Here is a 19,902-nt window from a genome sequence, read left to right as displayed (position 1 = left end):
GCAACTCAGTGAATTTAGACATCAAGAAATGCTTATTGGGAAAAGTCACTGAGGCCAAGTCATATGACTCATTCCAATATGACTGCTTGTTACACGTCCAGTGAGCCAGCAAACTCAAATTTTACTATAAGATTTCTCATAAGAGGTTTCTCTAAGCCCAGTTTTGGGGTTTGTGCATTTTGTTCTGTTTTATTATTATTTTATTATTTCAGAGCCCAATGCAAAGCAGTTCCAATATTAAATGCTTGTGAATTTAATTTTAACCTGATCTTTGAAGGTTCACAACCCTCTAATGACCACAGCAGGCACACAGCTCAGTAATACACACTGTCTACGATATGCAATGTATTTCGCATAGTTTACTCATTATTAGAGGTATATCTGTTTTTAGTTATATGGCTGAACAAAATTAACTGCGTTTAAAAAATAACAAAATGACTGACTATCTTTATCTACATCTGTTTAGTTCCGATTATCCTTCCATGCAAAAGGCCAATGTATCCTGAGCTGAATCCAGTTAAGGATACCTTTTTCTTGGTACCATCATTAGCAGGAACTCAAGTTCAGGAATACCCACTGCGGAGAAAGGACTTCACTTTCCAAAAACTAATGCTCCCTGGCTGGGATGCATATTGATCTCTTGACCATTTCTAAAGATCGGTCTTTCATTAGCTGCCCAGGCGAGGAAACACAACAAGCACTAGTCTCAAATGTCAAACTGTTCCATGGCTGCAGTGGACAAGTAAGGAGCCAAGACTACTCCAAATGGGGGTAAGAGATCCTCATAATGAACTTGAAATCCCTCCTGTGGTTGAGATAAATCCACATGGTGGCATATGGGTCCAACATGTAAATCCATACTCTAATTTAGAAAGGAATACTATAGAGAAATACATTGAAAGGTAAAATACCCTGCAAATTTTTTTTGCACTGGAGGGGTAGAAAGTTTTCCAAGAGAGCAAGCTAGCTAGATGCTTTTGCTATTGCAGTGAATACCAAACTGTTACAAATGTCTTAAGCTTCTTCCATTCATAAGACATTTTGTAAATTCTCTAAATAGTTTCATAATGATGAAATAATCTGTTCCTTATATACAAACTTCAAGAGTTGAGCCATCAGCCATATATATGCATCAGTAATCAGCATTTTGACTTTGACACCCTTGCCTCTATATTAGATTGCAAGATCTTTGTAGCAGGAAATGTCTCTTGCTCATGTTTTGGTAACACAACATGTAAATTTGTCTCATGTATGTGATTTATAAAATTACACTTTATTCCTTCAGCAATAACCATTCATGAGCATGAAACCTGCCTGACTGAAATTGCTATCTGAGAAAGGTTATGCCAAAAAGGATGGGGTGAATGGGCAGGAGTTTTGCTTTTGAAATGCCTGGAGAAAAGTTTAATACTGTTGAAATTTTGTAGTACTGTATACTCAGTTGCCTGTATGCTTGCTTCCACTGCTGCCACCCCCATGCCCAGAAGCTTCTTCGTAGGTACTTGGTATAAACAAAAGAAAGTCAAGGCTATGATTTTGCAACCACTTAAGCTACCTCTACACTACAAACTAAGGGTGCGATTCCCCTGCTATCTCTCATTGAGCTAGCACAAGTATAAATAGCAGCGTAGCCCTGGATCCAAAAGTAGCGGCAGGAGAGACACGGCTTAGCTGTGCCGAGTACAAACCTGCCGGAAATCAGTAAGTATGTACTTTGCACAGCTAAGCTGTGCCTCTACAGCCACTACCCGTGCTACTGCAGCTACACTGATATTTATACTTGTGCTAGCTTGATGAGAGCGATGCAAACATATGTACACGAACAGGGGAATCACCCCCTTAGTTCGGAATATAGACAGTCTTGAGCACCTCTCTCTATACATGCATATGGCCCCACTGAAGTTGGTGCTTCTGTTCATATTTGTAGTTATGCAATGCTTTGAAGGATTGCTATTCAAGACAAATTCGGAGATGGAATCCCAGAGATGTGCTCAAATACAGGCAGGCAACAGTTTTCCTATACAGTATTTGCAAGGTTAATTACTATGGTTGCATTTCAGGTAACAGGTGTCCAAATGACCATTTTTGCATGCGCAGTTCGGATAACTGCATGCCCAAAGGTAAGCATGCAGTTTGATGCGCATTTTTGCATATGACTGTCCTCCAAAATATTTAGTGTTGTGCTAATTTATTACTACTTCTTTCAAAGATATTAAATGCAATTTTGAAAGTGTTTATTCATATAGTAAGTCTAATTCAAATATGACAAAAATGCACTTAAGAGGGTGATAGCATCTATTATCCTGATCAATATGAGAGAGAAAATAATTCCAAATCAGTTACTATTTAAAAGAAAATAATTCATTTAATTAAAGCTATTTTTATATGAAGAGGTTACAGTAACTGTTTGATTACTACTGTAGCCCTATGGACCCACATAATTGGTTTTGTATTTTTTGCCCTTTTTTTTTTTAAATGTATTATGCTTCCTTAAAATGTAAAGTTCTCAAGATCCGTTACATGGAAAAGTAACTAGGTTGAACTTCAAGAAGTCTATATACTGCTGCATTTACCTTTTCTCTGATGTTGTTTTTACTTTGTTCATCTTGGAAAAAACTTAGTTCTTCAATTCACCATCTCGGATAACCTGTAAAACACATTTAAAAAATTAAGACTTATTAGCAATGTATTGTCTTGCTGTACAATGAAGTGCTACCATCATATTATAGTGCTCAGAATCTCTGCACTGGAAGTTTTAAATACAAGTGATTTCATAAAGAGTACTTGGTACACGGAAGAAAAAAGGTAATTCTGTTCCCAATTCAACATATAGGGCCTGAGGAACGGAGCAAAATTAATAGAATACTGAAAATACAGTAAGCATGCAGTAAGGTTTTAAATTATAGTTTAATCATGCTAATCTCAGGGAATACAGACTTTGATAAGATATTGAAAATCAGTAATTTTATCATAATGCATGTATCATGAACAACTTGCGTGATATGTCCAGAGAAGAAAGCTACCTGCTTTCCATCTCCTGGAGCCAGATATGTACATTTTTCCAAATTTCTTGAAAAAATTTGAGATGCCACACTATACCTCCTTTTCTTGATGGCCGCTTCATGTTCTTAAATTTTGAGACTAGAAATCTAGATGCACCGTCAGAAACAAAGTGTTTGGTATTCTTATTTAAGTAGGACCTGAAAATATTTCTTGGACAGAAACCACAGCATGCCAATAGCTTAGTTTTCCTATCCTTTTAAGTACATAGTGTCCTTGGAGTCTCTCTCAGACTTATATGGTGCCTCTAAGCAATTAAGGTTGCAGTTTATAGGACCATAAACTGAATCTCAGTGATTCTATCCGAGATAAAATGTGAGTGAGACCCCCTAGAATACAAAGAAGAGTTCTCTGAGAGGCCATATGTTTGTTATAAAGCACTGAAGTACAAGACAAACTCAAACAGTATGTTTGGAAAACAAAGGCACTTATCCTCTTGCGATTTGTGGGTGAGAAACTTTCTCTGCGGCGTACTAGGCCTCAAGTTTACAAGATCTTGTTATTATCACTACCACTTGAAGATAACAGGCAGTAACAAAACTTCCAGTTTTGTTATGCAGCTAGCTGATGAACCGCAGAAGAGGTATAAAGTGATCTGTAGGAGAGAAAGGAGGATCAAAAATTTAAATAGAGAGAAAGAATAGGATGCTTCACGCGCAAGTAGGATACTGATGCCAGTAGAAGAAAGAGAACCCCAAACCAACAGCAGAAGCGACTCCAAACTTTTCAGACATTTACAAGCCAAGACCAATATAAACAGTGAGGCGTAACAGCAGCTTCCCTCCCCTTACCTGAAGCAATTTCCTTTCCTAGCAACCAATGGGGAGGAAGAATGTTTGGCTTCTCACAAGAAGCACCAACAGTGTGTGTCTGGCTAACAGGTGGCTGGCCAGTTTGTCCAACCAATGTTCAAACGTAGAATTTCTCTGCTTCCTTCCATAAAAAGAGGGAGGTGGGGGAAGAATTGGTTACAAGGACTACAACTGGGTCTACTACACAAAATACCTTATCTACAAGGTTATAAAGTTCAGATTATTCAAACCAGGCCAGAGAGATAACTGGAGGGAGAAGACATGATTAAGTTACCATAGATTGTTCTTTTATGGTAGTTGTCTGAGAGGACACTCATATTACAATAGAAGAATGCACATTAAACAAGCGTTCGAAGACGGCAAAAAATCCTTATAAATTTTCAAGAAGCATGTTGCCAATAACCTGTTCATATTACTAGGCAGAAAATGTTTCATTAACTTGTATTAACTAACAACATCTCCAATTTTTATTTCTTTATCTTTAAACCAAGCTGTACAGCCCTAGGGAATTTAGAGTTAAGGTTACACATAAGAAATCCCAACATCTTAAAGAAACAAACAAACAGTTAAGGCACCCAAACAACCTTACCTCTGCCCTGTAGTGATATCATGCAATAACCATACAATTATGATTAATCTAACACAAACACTAAAAAGCTGTAAAGTGATTTTTGAAGACATTAGATTTTTTTCATCCCCACCCCCCGTTCCATCACTGTTACAAGGGTATACATAACATAAGCAAGCATGGAAGAGTGCAACGAGCAGGCTATCACACAGGCAGTATATATCCGTATCTTATTTCTTCAGCTGGTTGTTTACTGTTTGAACATAACTGCTATTCAGAGCAAATGAGATTTCTACTATACAGTACCCGTTTTTGTTTGCAACAAATAGATATCTCAGGCCTTGGCTACACTTACCCGGTAGTTCGACGGCTGGAAATCGAACTTCTGGGTTCGACTTATCGCGTCTAGTCTGGACGTGATAAGTCGAACCCGGAAGTGCTCGCCGTCGACTGCGGTACTCCAGCTCGCCGAGAGGAGTACCGCGGAGTCGACGGGGGAGCTTGCCTGCCGCGTGTGGACCAAGGTAAGTTCGAACTAATTCGAACTAAGGTACTTCGAACTTCAGCTACGTTATTCACGTAGCTGAAGTTGCGTACCTTAGTTCGAATTAGGGGGGTAGTGTAGACCAAGCCTTAGAAGTTGACTCTCTAGTCTTAAGAGAAGTACAAAATAGAGGAGTTTTTCAGCCAGGTACCAGGGAGAAACGCAATTCCTGGCCAATATACTCATTGTCTGGTCATGGTGCTTACATTTTCTTTCCCCTCTCCTGTTTCTTTTGGCAATAAAGATTGAGAATACAATTGGATGAGTTATAGGCTTGCTAAGGAGTCTTGAAACTTTGTGTGCTGGTGTATATGAAAGTGAAAAGGACAATGCTAAGAGAGATGAGACGGGAGTGAGGATTAGAGGGGTGGGAGAGAAGGAATTGATTTAATTTTGGTAGGGAGAAATGTTTTCCAGGAACATGGTGTTATAGCAGAGGTGGGCAAACTACAGGCCAGATCCGGCCTGCAAGCCTTTTTAAGCTGACCTGTGAACTCCCGCTAGGGAGCAGGATCTGGGGCTCACCCCGCTCCAGCACTCCAGCCAGGACCCAGGTTTGAGGGCTGCACCATATGGCTCCTGGAAGCCTCAGCACGGCCCCGCTCCAGCCGGGGCACAGGGTTGGGGGCTGCACCACACGGCTCTGGAAGCCATGGCATGGCCCTGCTCCACACAGCTCCCGGAAGCTGTGGCATAGCCCCACTTCGGCTCCTACGCACTCCAATGGACCCACTCCAATGGCCCCCGCCGGCGCTCCAATGGGAGCTGCAGGAGCGGTGCCTGGCTGCACCTCCCTATAGGAGTCAGAAAAGGGAACTGCCGCTGCTTCCGGGAGCCACTTGAGGTAAGCCTGCACCCCTGATCCTCTCCCTGTGCCCCAACCCCCTGCCCTGATCCCCTTCCTGCCCTCCAAACCTCTCTATCCCAACCCAGAGCACCCTCCTGCACCCCAAACCTCTCATCCCCAGCTCCACCCCAGAGCCTGCACCCCCAACCAGAGCCTGTACCCCTTCCAGCACTCCAACCCCCTGCCCCAGTGCGGAGCTCCCTTCTGCACCCTGAACTCAATTTCTGGCCTCACCATGGAGCCCTCACCCCCTCCAGCACCCCAACCCCAATTGTATGGTGGACCATGCATGCTCACACAACTTCAATTCCCAGATGTGGCTCTCAGGCCAAAATGTTTGCCCACCCCTGTGTTACAGGTACCTTTTCACCCAAGGTAATGGGCTTACTCACTGGGCAGATGGGTGTCAAGGGAAACCCTTCAAGCACTAGTCCAGGGGTAGGCAACCTATGGCACGCATGCCAGAGACCACCGGTCTGGGGGGCTCTGCATTTTAATTTAATTTTAAATGAAGCTTCTTAAACATTTTAAAAGCCTTATTTACTTTACATACTATACTTTAGTTATATATTATAGACTTATAGAAAGAGACCATCTAAAAACATTAAAATGTATTACTGGCACGTGAAATCTTAAATTAGAGTGAATAAATGAAGACTCGGCACACCACTTCTGAAAGGTTGCCAACCCCTGCACTAGTCTATCACAATGGCCCCCGATCTTGGTTAACGTCTTTAGATTTTCTTAAAATACAAATAACTGCATGTACAACTTCCAAAATCACATAATGTGGGTCAGCTGTTTCACCTCCTCTAGATTTGTGCTAGTTGAGTGTCTGACTTGCTCGTCTCTCAGGATTCATGGCTAGAGACAGAGGGGTGTGTGTAGTACATGTGTAGGTTTCCTCAGTGCAAACCTTTCTGGCCTTGGTTTTTAGGTTGCATGCCTGGGTACAGTGCAGATTACTTAATGGATGGAGTGAGTGGTGTGGAGTCACATTATTCCAACACTGAGTTCCTACAGGAAAATTGCTTATTCCCTCTTCACACGTGGAAAAATGGAAGGTCAAAGATGTTTTACAGATGTGCTGTGAGGTTAAATTAACTGAAATTCATAAAGCATGTTGAGAGTTTCAGATAGAAGCTGCTATATAAATGCAAGGTATTAACACACGCTTATAAACTAAAGACCAACTAACTTCTTCCCTTTCTAATATACTTTTCTCATTTAATGCTGTGGTACTCTTGTAACCATTTTAACCTGTTTCTGTGCCCAGTAGTTAGGGCTGCCTGTGGCTGGAAACCTCATAAACCCAATTTATATTCGCATTTAGGATATGTATGCTCTGCTACATAAATCACTGACGTAGTTTAACCATAAATTTAAAGCTCATGAACTCTGGTGTTTAGATGTTTCTGGTTGAATTGGAAAAATAGCCAAAGCTTAAAATGTTAGGTCATATTACAATTGAGCACCAGTATAAGAGCCTGAATGAATAGATAACTGTGATACTGATCTCATACACAAAGCTTACGTTGTGGATGGACAGGGTTGCAGATTTAAGAGTGTTTGATACCAAACTCTGTTTCTGTTCTCTTTATATATTTAAATACACTTTGAATGAGAAGTTTAACTTTGAATCTCCTGGATTTTGGCTGTTTTTATGTACATAAAACTGCAACTCCAGCTTAAAGAAGCATTTTTATTTGGAAATTTAAAAAATATATACACTGGACCCTCGGAAGAACGTGCATCTACATAGCACGAATTCGCATATAATGCGGTCGCAGCCATGGATCCCAAATTTAATTACTTTAATTGCATTTCATTTTAACGCAGTCCCCACGGTACAGTACATGGATCCCAAATCCTGTGTTCTACCGAGGGTCCAGTGTAGTTGTATGCAGGTTTGGTCTGTTGGGTTGTTGGTAGTCCTAATGGTGGAAGTTGGACTCTTTCTCTGTAACTGGTAAACTTTGAGCCCATAGAGGGCTATTACTTCATGCATATTGGACTATATGAAATATCAACTGGAAATCTAGTAATTGAAAATATGACTAAACAAAACCCCACACACCTTATTTTTAAATTCTTGTAGATACTATACCTGTTCTGAGTGGGCATGGGGTAGATATGGTATCTGAAAATACTTTTAAGTTTTTATTTTAATTCACTAAATTTCAAATTGATGTCTCTTTAAGAAAGCTGTAGGTAATGCTGTCTGACTGCCAGCAGTAAAGGAATAGCTTAGTGTGGGGCAAGTGGATAGGATCAGAGGATTATTTCTTTAGGTTTTTTTTAAAGGGTTTAAATACAAGTTCACTGCATGGTCTAGCAGACTACTAAAGAGAGATTTTGATAATTCATCAGTACACTTTGCACACAATTCTCCAGTCATGTGAGTTGCTAACATTAACAGCCCCATTCTTTTCTTTCCCCATCTCTTTTATTGTCTCCTCCTGTTTTCCCCCCCTCTTCCTGTCGTTATTTTTCCCTTGACCTAGAGCATTCAGACACTTGAACTGCACCAAAGTGCTTTTGTGGGCTTCAGAATGAAACAAATTGCTATCTTGTGATCCTAGTTACTTTAGCTCTGTAGCTGGCTCCACTTGTAAAGCACTTCAGTACATGTTAATATGTGGATACTGCATGCACCCATAGACTCAGTTGTCCGCCAGCTGGTCAATGTCACAAGCGAAACAGTGCCGGATTGGCCACTTGAGGTAATGCTCCTAGAATCTCATGTAAAAAATAAAAATCTTATTCTGCCAAGCCTACATGTAACCCTTCTGCCCGTCAGAGTTGGCAGCAACAAGGGCCAGGTTCAGTATCTAGGGGTTCCGTTTCAATAACTGAATGCAAAACCAGCTCAAGCCCCCACCCAGTGACCTGGGACAATTACATACCATCCCCACTAAGCGCCTCTTGCAAGCACAGAGCCGGAGTGTAGCTAAAGCCTTTTAATAAAGGAGGGAAACATTGCAGCATTATGTTGGGGAAACATCACACAAACAGGATTCATAACGCAAACAATGAGCAAAAGACCCACCCCCAAGTAAGTTTGGCAGTGTCCTTTTCCCCTCAGGAAAAGTACAGCAATCCAACAGTCACCCCACCCACAGTTTCTGTCCTTGGTCAGTGCAGCCCCCAGAGTTCAGAAGTTCATCTGCAGAGTTTACCTCCCAGCCTGGGTGGAAGTGGAGGAAGGTATGGGGGTCAGTTTACATGCTCCACTACTCGGGTCAACCATTGATTGCCACGCCTCTCCACGGGGTTCTGCTACAGTTTTCACCACCAGCTGCTCCTCTCCGCCAGCAGTCCTGCTGGCCGCTAACCAATATGTCTTCAGCTCCCCCTCACCCTCCCTTAACACAGCTCTCAGTGATTTCAGCTCTTTAGTAACTTTAGCTCTTTAGTGATTTCAGCTGTTGGGGGGGGGGGGGGAGGCAGTGTTGACACACTCAGAACCACTTGGCCAAAGTAGGTCTAATGCTTAGACCTAGGAATCAGTAATTTCAGCTCTGCGGCATGTAACAAGACTCCTAAAGAAGTCAAAAATTAGCTCTGTTATTACACAGTGGAGAGAGGAGGGGTCAAAGTGGTATTGTGGGCGCCTTCTGAGGGCCCTAAACACCAGGTACAGATATGCATCCCCAGCCTCTCTCAGTTCACTGGGCTTTGGAACCCATGTCCCTTGCCTAGCAAGTGCTATTTAGTTGAGGGCGAGTCCCTCTGTCATAAAATGCCAAGTAGAATTCTACTGTCCTTGATTCCATGACCAGGATAACACCACTTTATTACTCCTGCCCCCAATAACAAAGAGACTGAGGGTCCCACAGCAGCCAAAGTGACCATTTGGGCAAGTAGTTCCTTCATGCTAGGCGGGGTGGGTGTGCCCAGGCAAATGAGATCAGCCCCTGAAGTCCTTTTCCGCAACTCACCACCACATGTCAGGGTAGAGCTCATTCTGACTTTGCTTACATACACATAAGACAATTTTGCCAGAACTTATCAGATTGACCAAAAAAAAAAAAAAAAAATTAAGAGCTACCCTAACACCAAGCAAATGGAGTACTTTCTACATGTGACAGATCCCCATCACCACCCAAATAATTGAGATTTCAAAAATCCAGAAGATGTTATAGATTTTTAATTAAAGTTTCAATCTGTTTGAAAACTTGAACACCAAGCTTTGTCTTCCTAAGACAAATCAATATTGATCAAACTAACATCAGATCATTTTCTCTGAACTGAGTACACTAACAGAATACGTGAGAGCCTCATGATGCAATGATCCCAAGCCTGCAAAGCCTAAAGCAGGTGCTTACTATAACTCACATAAGTAGTCCCACAGAACCCAGGTGAGTAAAGTTACTCAGGTGCTTAATTATTTTCAGGATTGGAGTCTATTTCTCTTTTTTTAAGCTCATGCTTATACAGTAGACCCTCAGAGTTACAAACACCTTGGCAATGGAGGTTGTTTGAAACTCAATAAAACGTTATGGTTGTTCTCGCAAAAGTTTACAACTGAATATTGACTTAATACAGCTTTGAAACTTTAGTATGCAGAAGAAAAATGCTGTTTTCCCTTTATTTTCTTTGTAGTTTAGGTTTACCATAGTACGGTACTGTATTTGCTGGCTGCCGTCTGGCCCCCCCACAGCAGAGCTCGTTGTCTGGAGAGCTGGCTATCGCCCAGCCCCCCACAGCAGGACTCGGGGTCGCCGCGCAGCAGAGTCCGGGGTCCCTGCCCCACGTCCAGCTCTCCGCTCCTGGCCCCACTTTGTGGAGGAGTCTTTGGGTGGAGGGCACTGAGGATAAGTGACTGTGGGGGGGCTCTGTGGTTCTCAATTTGTGACCCAGTTAACACTTTGTGGGCTTCATATGCGGCCCACAATGATAAATAGGTTGAGAACCACTGTTCTACTGTAATGCAATTATTGATGTAATGGACAAAAAATGGATGTATGAACCCAACCACAACACAACGGATGATTTTTTTTGTTTGAGGATACGATTTAACAGGTTATTGAGCAAGAGGCTTCTTGAACATTTAGAGGGATTAAAAAATGCTTGTACCTTGAAACAAGATATAGCAGTAGATACAACGTTTAGAATATATTTCATGATTTTTGTTCTACTCAAATGATTACACAGATGAATAGAGACTAAATATGGAAGGATGCCAACTTTTTATACATACACACTATGGAATAAACTACAAAAATACAGAAAAACAATATGTGAACAATTAGAACAGAATTAAAACCCTCCACTAGAACCAATAGTGGCACTCTTCCTATAGATGTTGCTGGTCCTCACAGACAAGAATTTCTGCATGTTCTTTTTTCTTGTGCATCACACCAATGGAAAACAGAAAGGATCCTGATGGTACATCATTGGTGATACTGGGAAACTTCAAAAATGCATGAAAGAATGGCTTATAAACTGATAAGCAGCAAGATTTTTCAAGACATTTGGAATGTTTGGTTAGACAAACTAGTATAAAAATAGACTATTACATTCATTGTACTCCCTATGGATGTCATTCTGCTAAAGCATCCAGTAGGACTTTGATTTTACAAACATAGGGCCTGTTCCCAAAGAGACCTGATTTACAAGTTACACATGCATGTATGTGTTTTCAGGAACAGGCCCAAAGACCACAAGCCAGGAAAGCACTTAAGCATGTGCTTAAGTGTTTTCCTGAATCAGGGCTTAAGTTTATAACATCAGAATCCTACTAGATGTAGCAAGAATCTCTAGGATACTTGGTGTACACTTATCTCAATATCCTCCTGTGACGTTTAGGGATGCAATCCAGACCAGCAAGAGGTTGTGTCACTGCCGGCCCTGAATGCCATAAAATGCTCTGCTCCCAGAAAGCACACACCAAGTGTCTGTGTGATAAGCAGCTATGTTTCAGTAACTGACTCCACAGCCTGCTTGTTACACCACAGACACACACTGATCTCCACCAACTTTGGTTACAACAGCCAAGTGACCCCAACACACTACCAGTCCTGCATTTCCCCAAAACCATCTGCCCTGAGGCAACCAACCCTCTCCTAGACCACTCAGAGAAATAAGGTTTGTTTGCTCCGTTAAGAGAGAATACTCAGCAGCTTGCCACATATTAACTGGAAACTCCAATTCAAACACAGCATTGGGTTGGTTTAGATTAAAACAAAACTAGTATTAACAACAGGACACAGGTTAAGTGATGCCAAGTGAAAAAAGAAAAACAGGTAGATATAATTACAAGCAAATAAAAGTGCTAACATGCATTTACAAATCTAGAACTTAATCTAGCAAGACATAGTCTTTGTTTAAGATGATTTCACTCACTAATTACTCTTGGTCCAGCATGGCTGACTCTCTCTCAATAAGGACCTTCCACAGATGTACAAGGTGCAGGTTACCCTTGTCATCTTAAGGGTTCACTGCCCCTCTCTTTATAGGTCCAGTAAACCTTTGAAAAGCATCTCTCTTAAAGTTCATTGACCCTGAACAGGATGCCTTCCTGGGAGTGCAGTCTCCATCCTCTGCTGACAGTTATGCCCTTATCACCTCCCCTTGTCAGTTTGATGGTTTTGTTTAGCTTTTATGTAAATATAGCCTCATGGTCTCTGTCTGATGACCAAGCTGGTTAAACAAGCAAATACACAATTTTTTATGATCCAAACACGCAGACCTCCCCCCGCCCCAAAACCACCTTGTGAGCTTTGATGATTCTATTTGACCATGAAATTACAATTTACATATGCGGTAATCTGCTCCATTCATATTCAAGACCAGGGCAGACTTGTTTTTACTTTGTTCAAATACAGACTTTAAAACATAGTATCAGAGGTCCTCCATAACTCCACATGCACCATTGTCACATATATTCCTCAATTATATTATTAACTAGTGTGGTTTTAGTTCTCAAATGACATCTCACAAGGCATAGTTTGTACAAATACCCTTGCAGTAGTGCATAGGGTCTGAATACAGGGGTAGTTAGGGTCACGCATCTTCACCCATAATTTGGGTGACAGAAGCTAGTTACTATAGATTGGTGTGAGTGATCATTTGATCAGAACAAAATGTCCTTCCTTTTAGCAGTAAACATTTATATTATGTTAGTGCCCAGAAGTTCCAGCTGGGATTGGGGCCTCACTGTGCTTGGCACTATAACACAGAAGAGAGAATCTCCATCCTGAAGGAGTTATAATCTAAAGCATACATTCAATTCTTTTAGAGGAGAAAGTGATCACTTCTTCATTCACAGATTTGGTGGACAAGTTCCACATTAAGGTAGTACAAATGACAATCTCTACCAGTCGTTTGGGGAGAGGGGGTTGGTTTGGTTTTTTGAGGGACTGGTTCATTTCTGAAAGAGGCCATTTCTACAACGTAGCTATACAAGCTTAGAAGTGCTAGTCAACGGAAACTTGCTATTTTCCATTCTAAATTAGACTAGTATCAGGGGGTAGCCGTGTTAGTCTGTATCTACAAAAACAACAAGGAGTCTGGTGGCACCTTAAAGACTAACAGATTGAACTTCAACGTATATTGCTTCATTTACTAACACTCATGAAACTCCAAAGTGCTTCAGGGAGATTTCAAATTTGATAATATCTAGAGGTCTCTGTCTAAGGCACAAATTCAAAAATCTACTTTCTTTCTGCAGCCCAATTCACATTTTTAGTGACCTGAAATATCATCAATTCTTCTTAATCAGTTATTAAATTTGCAGGACTCTCAGCGATGTTTCAAGTGATCAACTTTATGTTGTGCCTAACTCTACAGTAACACCTTGTTTTACAAGTAGTTATAATTAATATTGCAAGTATCTACACTTATTCTAGAATGTTGCCCAGGGCCAGCCTAGTTTCTAAGATCTTTGATACAAACACTTTTTTTTTTTTTAAATAACATATTTTCTGAAAATTCTTTAAGAATGAAAGTCAGTCAACAGCAGAAATAAAGATACACAATTTGTGGGGATCAGCTCTCTTCCTCTAAAGCAGTTTTAAAAACAATAAAATGTTTTAGTGTGTGCTCCATTCCTATTCACAGAACCTACCATTCCCTAATAATTTTTCAGATATTTGAATGCATACCATAGATAAATGAAGTGTGAGATTTTGTGCAGCTAAAAATAGATAAATTCAGGGAGGTTAAGTCTATTAATGGCGATTAGCCAGGACGGGTAAGGAACAGTGTCCCTAGCCTCTGTTTGTCAGAGGGTGGAGATGGATGGCAGGAGAGAGATCACTTGATCATTACCTGTTAGGTTCACTCCCTCTGGGGCACCTGGCATTGGCCACTGTCGGCAGACAAGATATTGGGCTGGAGGACCTTTGGTCTGACCCAGTATGGCCATTCTTATGTTCTAAATTTGCATGGCTGTGAATTTGAGTGTTGATATCAATATATTTTCCCCATTTCATAGCATGGACACCTTCAAATTGCATTGAAAATATTCCTTCCTTAAGAAGCTGTTTCATATCAGAAGGTCTTTGCCAACTCTGGTGACTACAGTCTTTTGGATAAGTACAGGAAGACAGAAATGTAACTTTACCAATTGAATCAAAGCAAAAAATCTCTTCATAACTAGGAGTCTCATAAGAAATTAGAGAGTCTATTTTCAGACCCACAATAAAAATTAAGTATAAGCTCTTGAAGCTGGAAAATCTTTAGAGAGGATACTTTTAGATGGACTATTGTCGTTTCCTTATATTTATTTTTTCTACAAATATTTACTATACAAGAAAACTAACCATCTCAAAAGTTTACATGCTACCACATTACAGTAAAAAGCTGGTCTTTGTCAAGGCTAACACTAACCTGCAGTTTATACAGAGGCATTTAAAAAGGCTTATACAAAGCTTTATGAAGGTCTCGGACACAGTAAAGATGTGTGGAATAGTTAGCCAACAATAGATCACAAGAATTCTTATGGTGAGCAGTATTACATTTTTGCCCTAGTGTAGTGTATTTAACAGAAAGAGAAAGAGAAACCCTAATTATCACTCTGAAGTTTAACAAATTTTAGCAAGTGCAATCCATATCTGAGAACTGTCTCTGACAGAGAATTTCCAGTGATTGAGTCTCGGTCATTACAACTTCAGCTGGAAGTATTATGTAGGTAAAATGATCTTCCTTTCCCCACTCCCCAACTTTTTTTTAAAATTAATTTAGGCTGTAATTTGGCTACTAATTTGTTTCAGGTTTGCCTGCCAAGCAAGTTATAACAGAAAGAAAACATGATACACAAGAACAGTTCACCTATTTAGAGATTTAACTTCCCATGAATGTGTTTAGGGTGGGAAGTACCAAAATACTTGGGCAATAAACATGATAAAAAGAAAAGGGCCCCTAAAAAAGGGGATTCACATAACTAGCATTTTGAGTGGGGAGCCACATAGACTAGCTAATAGGAAATGCCAAGAAGAGGTGTGTGGTTTAAGCCCCATCCCTCAAAGTGAGTTAGGCCTGGTCTACACTACACAGTTTGGTTGACATAAGGCAGCTTATGTCAGAGTACACACGACAGCCTTGTCCCACAGATGTAAGTACCCTACTACACCGACATAATTCCATCTCCACAAGAGGCATAGCGCCTATGTCGGTGTAATTGGGGCGACAGTCTCTGTGTAGACCAGGGGTTCTCAAACTAGGGGTTGGGACCCCTCAGGGGGTCGCAAGGTTATTACATGGGGGGGTGGTCACGAGCTGTCAGCCTCCACCCCAAACCCTGCTTTGCCTCTAGCATTTATAATGGTGTTAAATATATAAACAAATGTTTTTAATTTATAAGGGGGGTGGGTCACACTCAGAGGCTTGCTATGTGAAAGGGGCCACCAGCACAATAGTTTGAGAACCACTGGTGTAGACACTGTGTTACTTCCATCAGCTATTGACTGTCAATTTCATGCAGCCATGAAATTGACAAGAAAGCTGGGCAGCCAGAGCCCAGCTGTCCCCAGCTCCCCACTAGGCGGCTGCCCCCCGTCTAGTCAACATGTTCTAAGGCAGCCTACAAGTACATCTACAGGATCAGGCCCCACAGGCAAGATAGGTTGGGAATGCCTAGTTTGTGAATCCAACTGGGATTTAGGTGTGAATTAGGTGCAAAGCTGCTCAGTGGTGTCAGGACTGAGGCGGCTGCATGTATGGCCACCAGCAGAAATTTAATCAGCTTGGGACTTTACTAGAAGAAATTTAGGCACCTAAACTTCCTATGTGATTACAAGGCTAGACAGCAGATGATCAGTGTTATGAGAATCTAAATGTTTCGACTAAGGTACCTAGAATGGCAGCTAAACACTAAAGTCCCTTTTTTGAGAATCCCACCACTCAAAATCAGATGATTCCAATGAAGAAGGGATGGAAGGAGGGGAAACTTTTCTACAATCAGAAGACAATTTTTACTGAAATGTTCATGAACATCTGGGCCAGACTAGTGATCTTGTGTTGTCATGAGAAATGGATTCACTACTGAGGCTTAGCCTCCCAGTATAGAAAGAGTACTGTAGAAGCAGCAAGCTCAAGTCAGAGGGAAAGGAGCACCTTGTGTTGCTCTGCAGTGGCTTCTATAGCCAGAGAGAGAAATGAACCAGCAGATGTATACTCTGGTTTATACTTTGAGGCGAACAGTCTAGCAGCAAAATGAAGTTAAGAATACAGAGCTGAACAGCAATAAAAAAAAAAAAGCCAACTGCTTCAGAGGGAAAACCTTCAGTAATTCAGTTGTCCTCTACAGCAAGTTCCACATGTAGTTAGCTAAAGAAATGAAAGACCCTTATGGTCTTCCCAAAGCATGTTCTTCACACCAAGTTTAGAGAAACAGTGGAAGAGCACACAAGGGAAAGGGAGAGACAAAATGCAAAAAGTAAAAAGGGAAAAGGGAAAAAAGAAAGGGGGGGATAAAATGCAGAAAGAGAAGAGAAGGAAATTAAAAGCATGTGTTGTTGTACTGATAAGGGGAAGGTGGTGAACAAGGGACAAGGTGCTAATAAACCCCTTGTTCACCATTCTGTTAGAAAATTTGAGCATTCTTTGAGATTGTGTCAAATTATCACTAGCTTGTTCCCAGTGTAACAACCATTTTAAGATTTAATTAGGCACACATTACTAAGCAATTTAAATATGCCAAGACAATCTCTTTTAACAAGTTCTTCCAGTTACAAGAGGTGTTTAAATAAGAACTTATACCATCATAGCCACAATGCTCTCATCCGTGCCTCTTAAAATGAAGTCATAATGCTTAGTGTAATGAACATTTCCAGCAACAGCTATGCAGTCATAAGCATAAGACTATGACAGTTTTACAGGATTTGTCACCAAAAAAAAAAAAAAAAAGTATTCAAAAATAGATATGCAACAAAATGAACACTAACAGCTACTTGCAAAGTAAATTACATTTTGCAAAACCTTTTCTTGTTAAGGTCATTCAAGTATGAAAGTTCCTCTAAAATTATATCACTACTTTCCCATCATTGTGAACATATTTCTATTTTCCTCCATATCAACATTTGTATTACAATTGTATCTGAAGACCACCACACCCAATCCGGATCAATTCCCCACTGCATTAGGCACTGTACAAATATATAGGAATATATGATCCCTGCCCCAAAATTTACAACTGAAATCTTACACCTAGAAGAGAAAGAAAAGAGTAAAAGCTCAACTAACTTTGATTGTCTAAACAGTTACAGATGTTTGTTTGTAAAGGGTTACACACAGAAGTCTCAGAAATATAGCTTACCATCTCCTAGGCACTTTTGAAAGTATTTTTTGAAAGTGGGGGGGGGGGGGGGCGTAGCTCACTGGTTTGAGCATTGGCCTTCTAAACCCATGGTTGCGAGTTCAATCCTTGAGGGGGCCACTTAGGGATCAGGGGCAAAATCAGTACTTGGTCCTGCTAGTGAAGGCAGGGGGCTGGACTCGATGACCTTTTGGGGTCCCTTCCAGTTCTATGAGATAGGTATATCTCCAGATATTATACACCACATACTTAACTTAAAAGCCTCACTGAGGCACTTAAGCACTTTTGAAAGTGTCACCAATAATCCCAGTTCTACAAATCAATTTCACAGCACTTCAATAGAAGGGTAGGGGGGAAAGACAAGTGTTATTTAAGTGCAAAATATTATTACTGAGACACTAGTCTATAGATTTTTAAGAACGTTATGTTAAGCAGATTCCTGGCAGGTTAAGCGCACTTACTAAGCGTTATTTCCACAGTGGTCATTTATGTACAAATACTTATGCTCGTTTGCCTACACAGTTAGCACAGTGGAGTCATGAGAGGAAAGTTTTGGAAGGTCAGCAATACAAATGTGGATAAGGCAATATAATATTATGTATAATTTTCTGCTTTCTAAGGGGGACAAGTTTTGTTCAAGGGCCATCTAACATCACCAGAAAATGTTTGGCACCAAAATACAGATGTAAAAAAAGCCACATGCTGTAAATCAGAGGGAGGGCGAGAATGCACTAGTGTAAACAAATTGTGTAACCTAGTACACTTGGCATAGTAGCACTGACTAGATAAAAATACCGAACAAAAACAAGCAATCAGTAAGATAACCTGATAACAGTCCAGACTAAACAACTATTAAGGACACTCAACATTTCCACTGCAAAAGTCACACTGTTTCTCGCGGAGTCGAAGAGTGCAACTAACACCTCCATTACGTTGGCCGCCTTTGGTAGCGATGGAGGTGGGACAGCAATAGCCAATCGGGGCTACCCACCACCAAGGCAACCCTACAAATATTTCCTGGGACCACTAGCAGGGACCCGATCTGCATCGGAAGCCCCGCTAACCTCTCACCAGGTGGAGAGGACCGAGGGGTTCCCTTCCCTTCCCTCCCTCGCAAGCCGGACTCGGGCACGCCAGGCAGCCAGCCCGCCCGCCGCTCGGCTCAGCCGGGAGAGCCACCCCCGCTCCAGATCCCCAGCCCGTGGGCAGAGCTCTCCCCACTCCCGCCCGGTGCCCAGCTCCCGCCCGCGCAGCAGCCAAGCGCCGGGCTCCCTGCGGGGAGGGAGGGGGGCGCCTACTGTCCGTCCGCGCCCCGCCCGCCAGCCCGGCTTCACCTTCACCCCGGGGCAAGGCGGCGGCTGCGGTCCGCGAGGCTCGGCCTCCGCCGCCCGGCTCCGGGCACCTCCCGTCGCACCCAAACGAGAGGGGGCCAGTGGGAAGCCGGAGTCACCCGCAGGCCGGGCGCGGCTCTAGCCCAGCGCCCCCGATGTTTTCATACAAACCCCAGCGGCAGCAGCGGAGGCGGCGGCAATAGGAACCTGTCGGCGTCCCGGAGACGTCATCGCGCTCCCGCCTCTCCCTCCCCCCGCGCGCAGTCCCAAGGGAGGCGCGTGCACGCGGCGGGGTGGCGCCCTCCAACTGCAGAGCCGCCCGCCCCGCTGCCAGTCTCCACGCGTGGGCCTTGAGAGAGGGGATACTGGGTGCTGCTGGTCGGGGTCAGCCCGGGTTAGTGCCCTGCCTCCGCCAGCGGCCAATAGCAGAGCTTCCCAGGAAGGTGCAAGAAACCCCCTAGTGGGCAATGAGAGAACCAGATTTAAGGGGGCCCTGGCCAGCCCCCTTGCGTGCATGCATTGTTGTGCAGCCTTTCCTGTGATCGCGCAGTTTTTTCCCTTAGAGGACCCCTGCCTGTGCCCAGGATGGGTAGTGCTCTGTGGCTGAATCAGGGTTACTAGTGAGGAAGGACCTGGGTTGCAGAAGTTGGAAGGCGTGTGGAGAATGAGGCAAAGAACTGCAAAAAGAGAAAGGATGAGCCTATGGTTACAGTTTGTGTGTCATCCGGGTGACCTAGATTCTGTGTGTGCCATAAAGTGCCTACATGACACTGGGCGAGTCACACCAGAAATTTTGCATGTAACCGCTAATCATGTGTTACTCATTTGATGGGTGTACAGCTTAAAACATATAGGGCCTGATTTTCACAGGTGCTCAGCAATCACAACTACAAGGGAAGTCAAGGGGAGCTGCCATTGCTGACTACTTGTGGAGCTAAGGAAGGGTGGTCTAAAGGACTGAGCAAATGTTTGAGGAACA

General features: G+C 42.4%; 1 protein-coding gene across 3 annotated transcripts in view; it reads right to left on the bottom strand.

Moving 5' to 3' along the window:
• Positions 1 to 19,267, bottom strand: part of AGTPBP1 (ATP/GTP binding protein 1) — a 116,888-nt gene extending 97,621 nt beyond the window's left edge. The window contains exons 1-2 of one of the 3 annotated variants that reach the window (XM_034773721.1): positions 19,095 to 19,267; positions 2,574 to 2,647 (exon numbers count right to left, since the gene is read on the bottom strand). In XM_034773721.1, the coding sequence (XP_034629612.1) occupies positions 2,574 to 2,605 (32 nt within the window). In that variant the 5' untranslated portion in view covers positions 2,606 to 2,647; positions 19,095 to 19,267. The other 2 variants (XM_034773722.1, XM_034773723.1) reach the window with 2 other exon arrangements.
• Between the last annotated feature and the right edge of the window lie 635 nt (positions 19,268 to 19,902).

The sequence above is a fragment of the Trachemys scripta genome, chromosome 6, assembly GCF_013100865.1.
Source record: "Trachemys scripta elegans isolate TJP31775 chromosome 6, CAS_Tse_1.0, whole genome shotgun sequence".
Taxonomy (NCBI): Eukaryota; Metazoa; Chordata; order Testudines; family Emydidae; genus Trachemys; species Trachemys scripta.
Note: the sequence above shows the minus strand (reverse complement) of the source record. Positions and strands in the feature narration are given on the sequence as shown.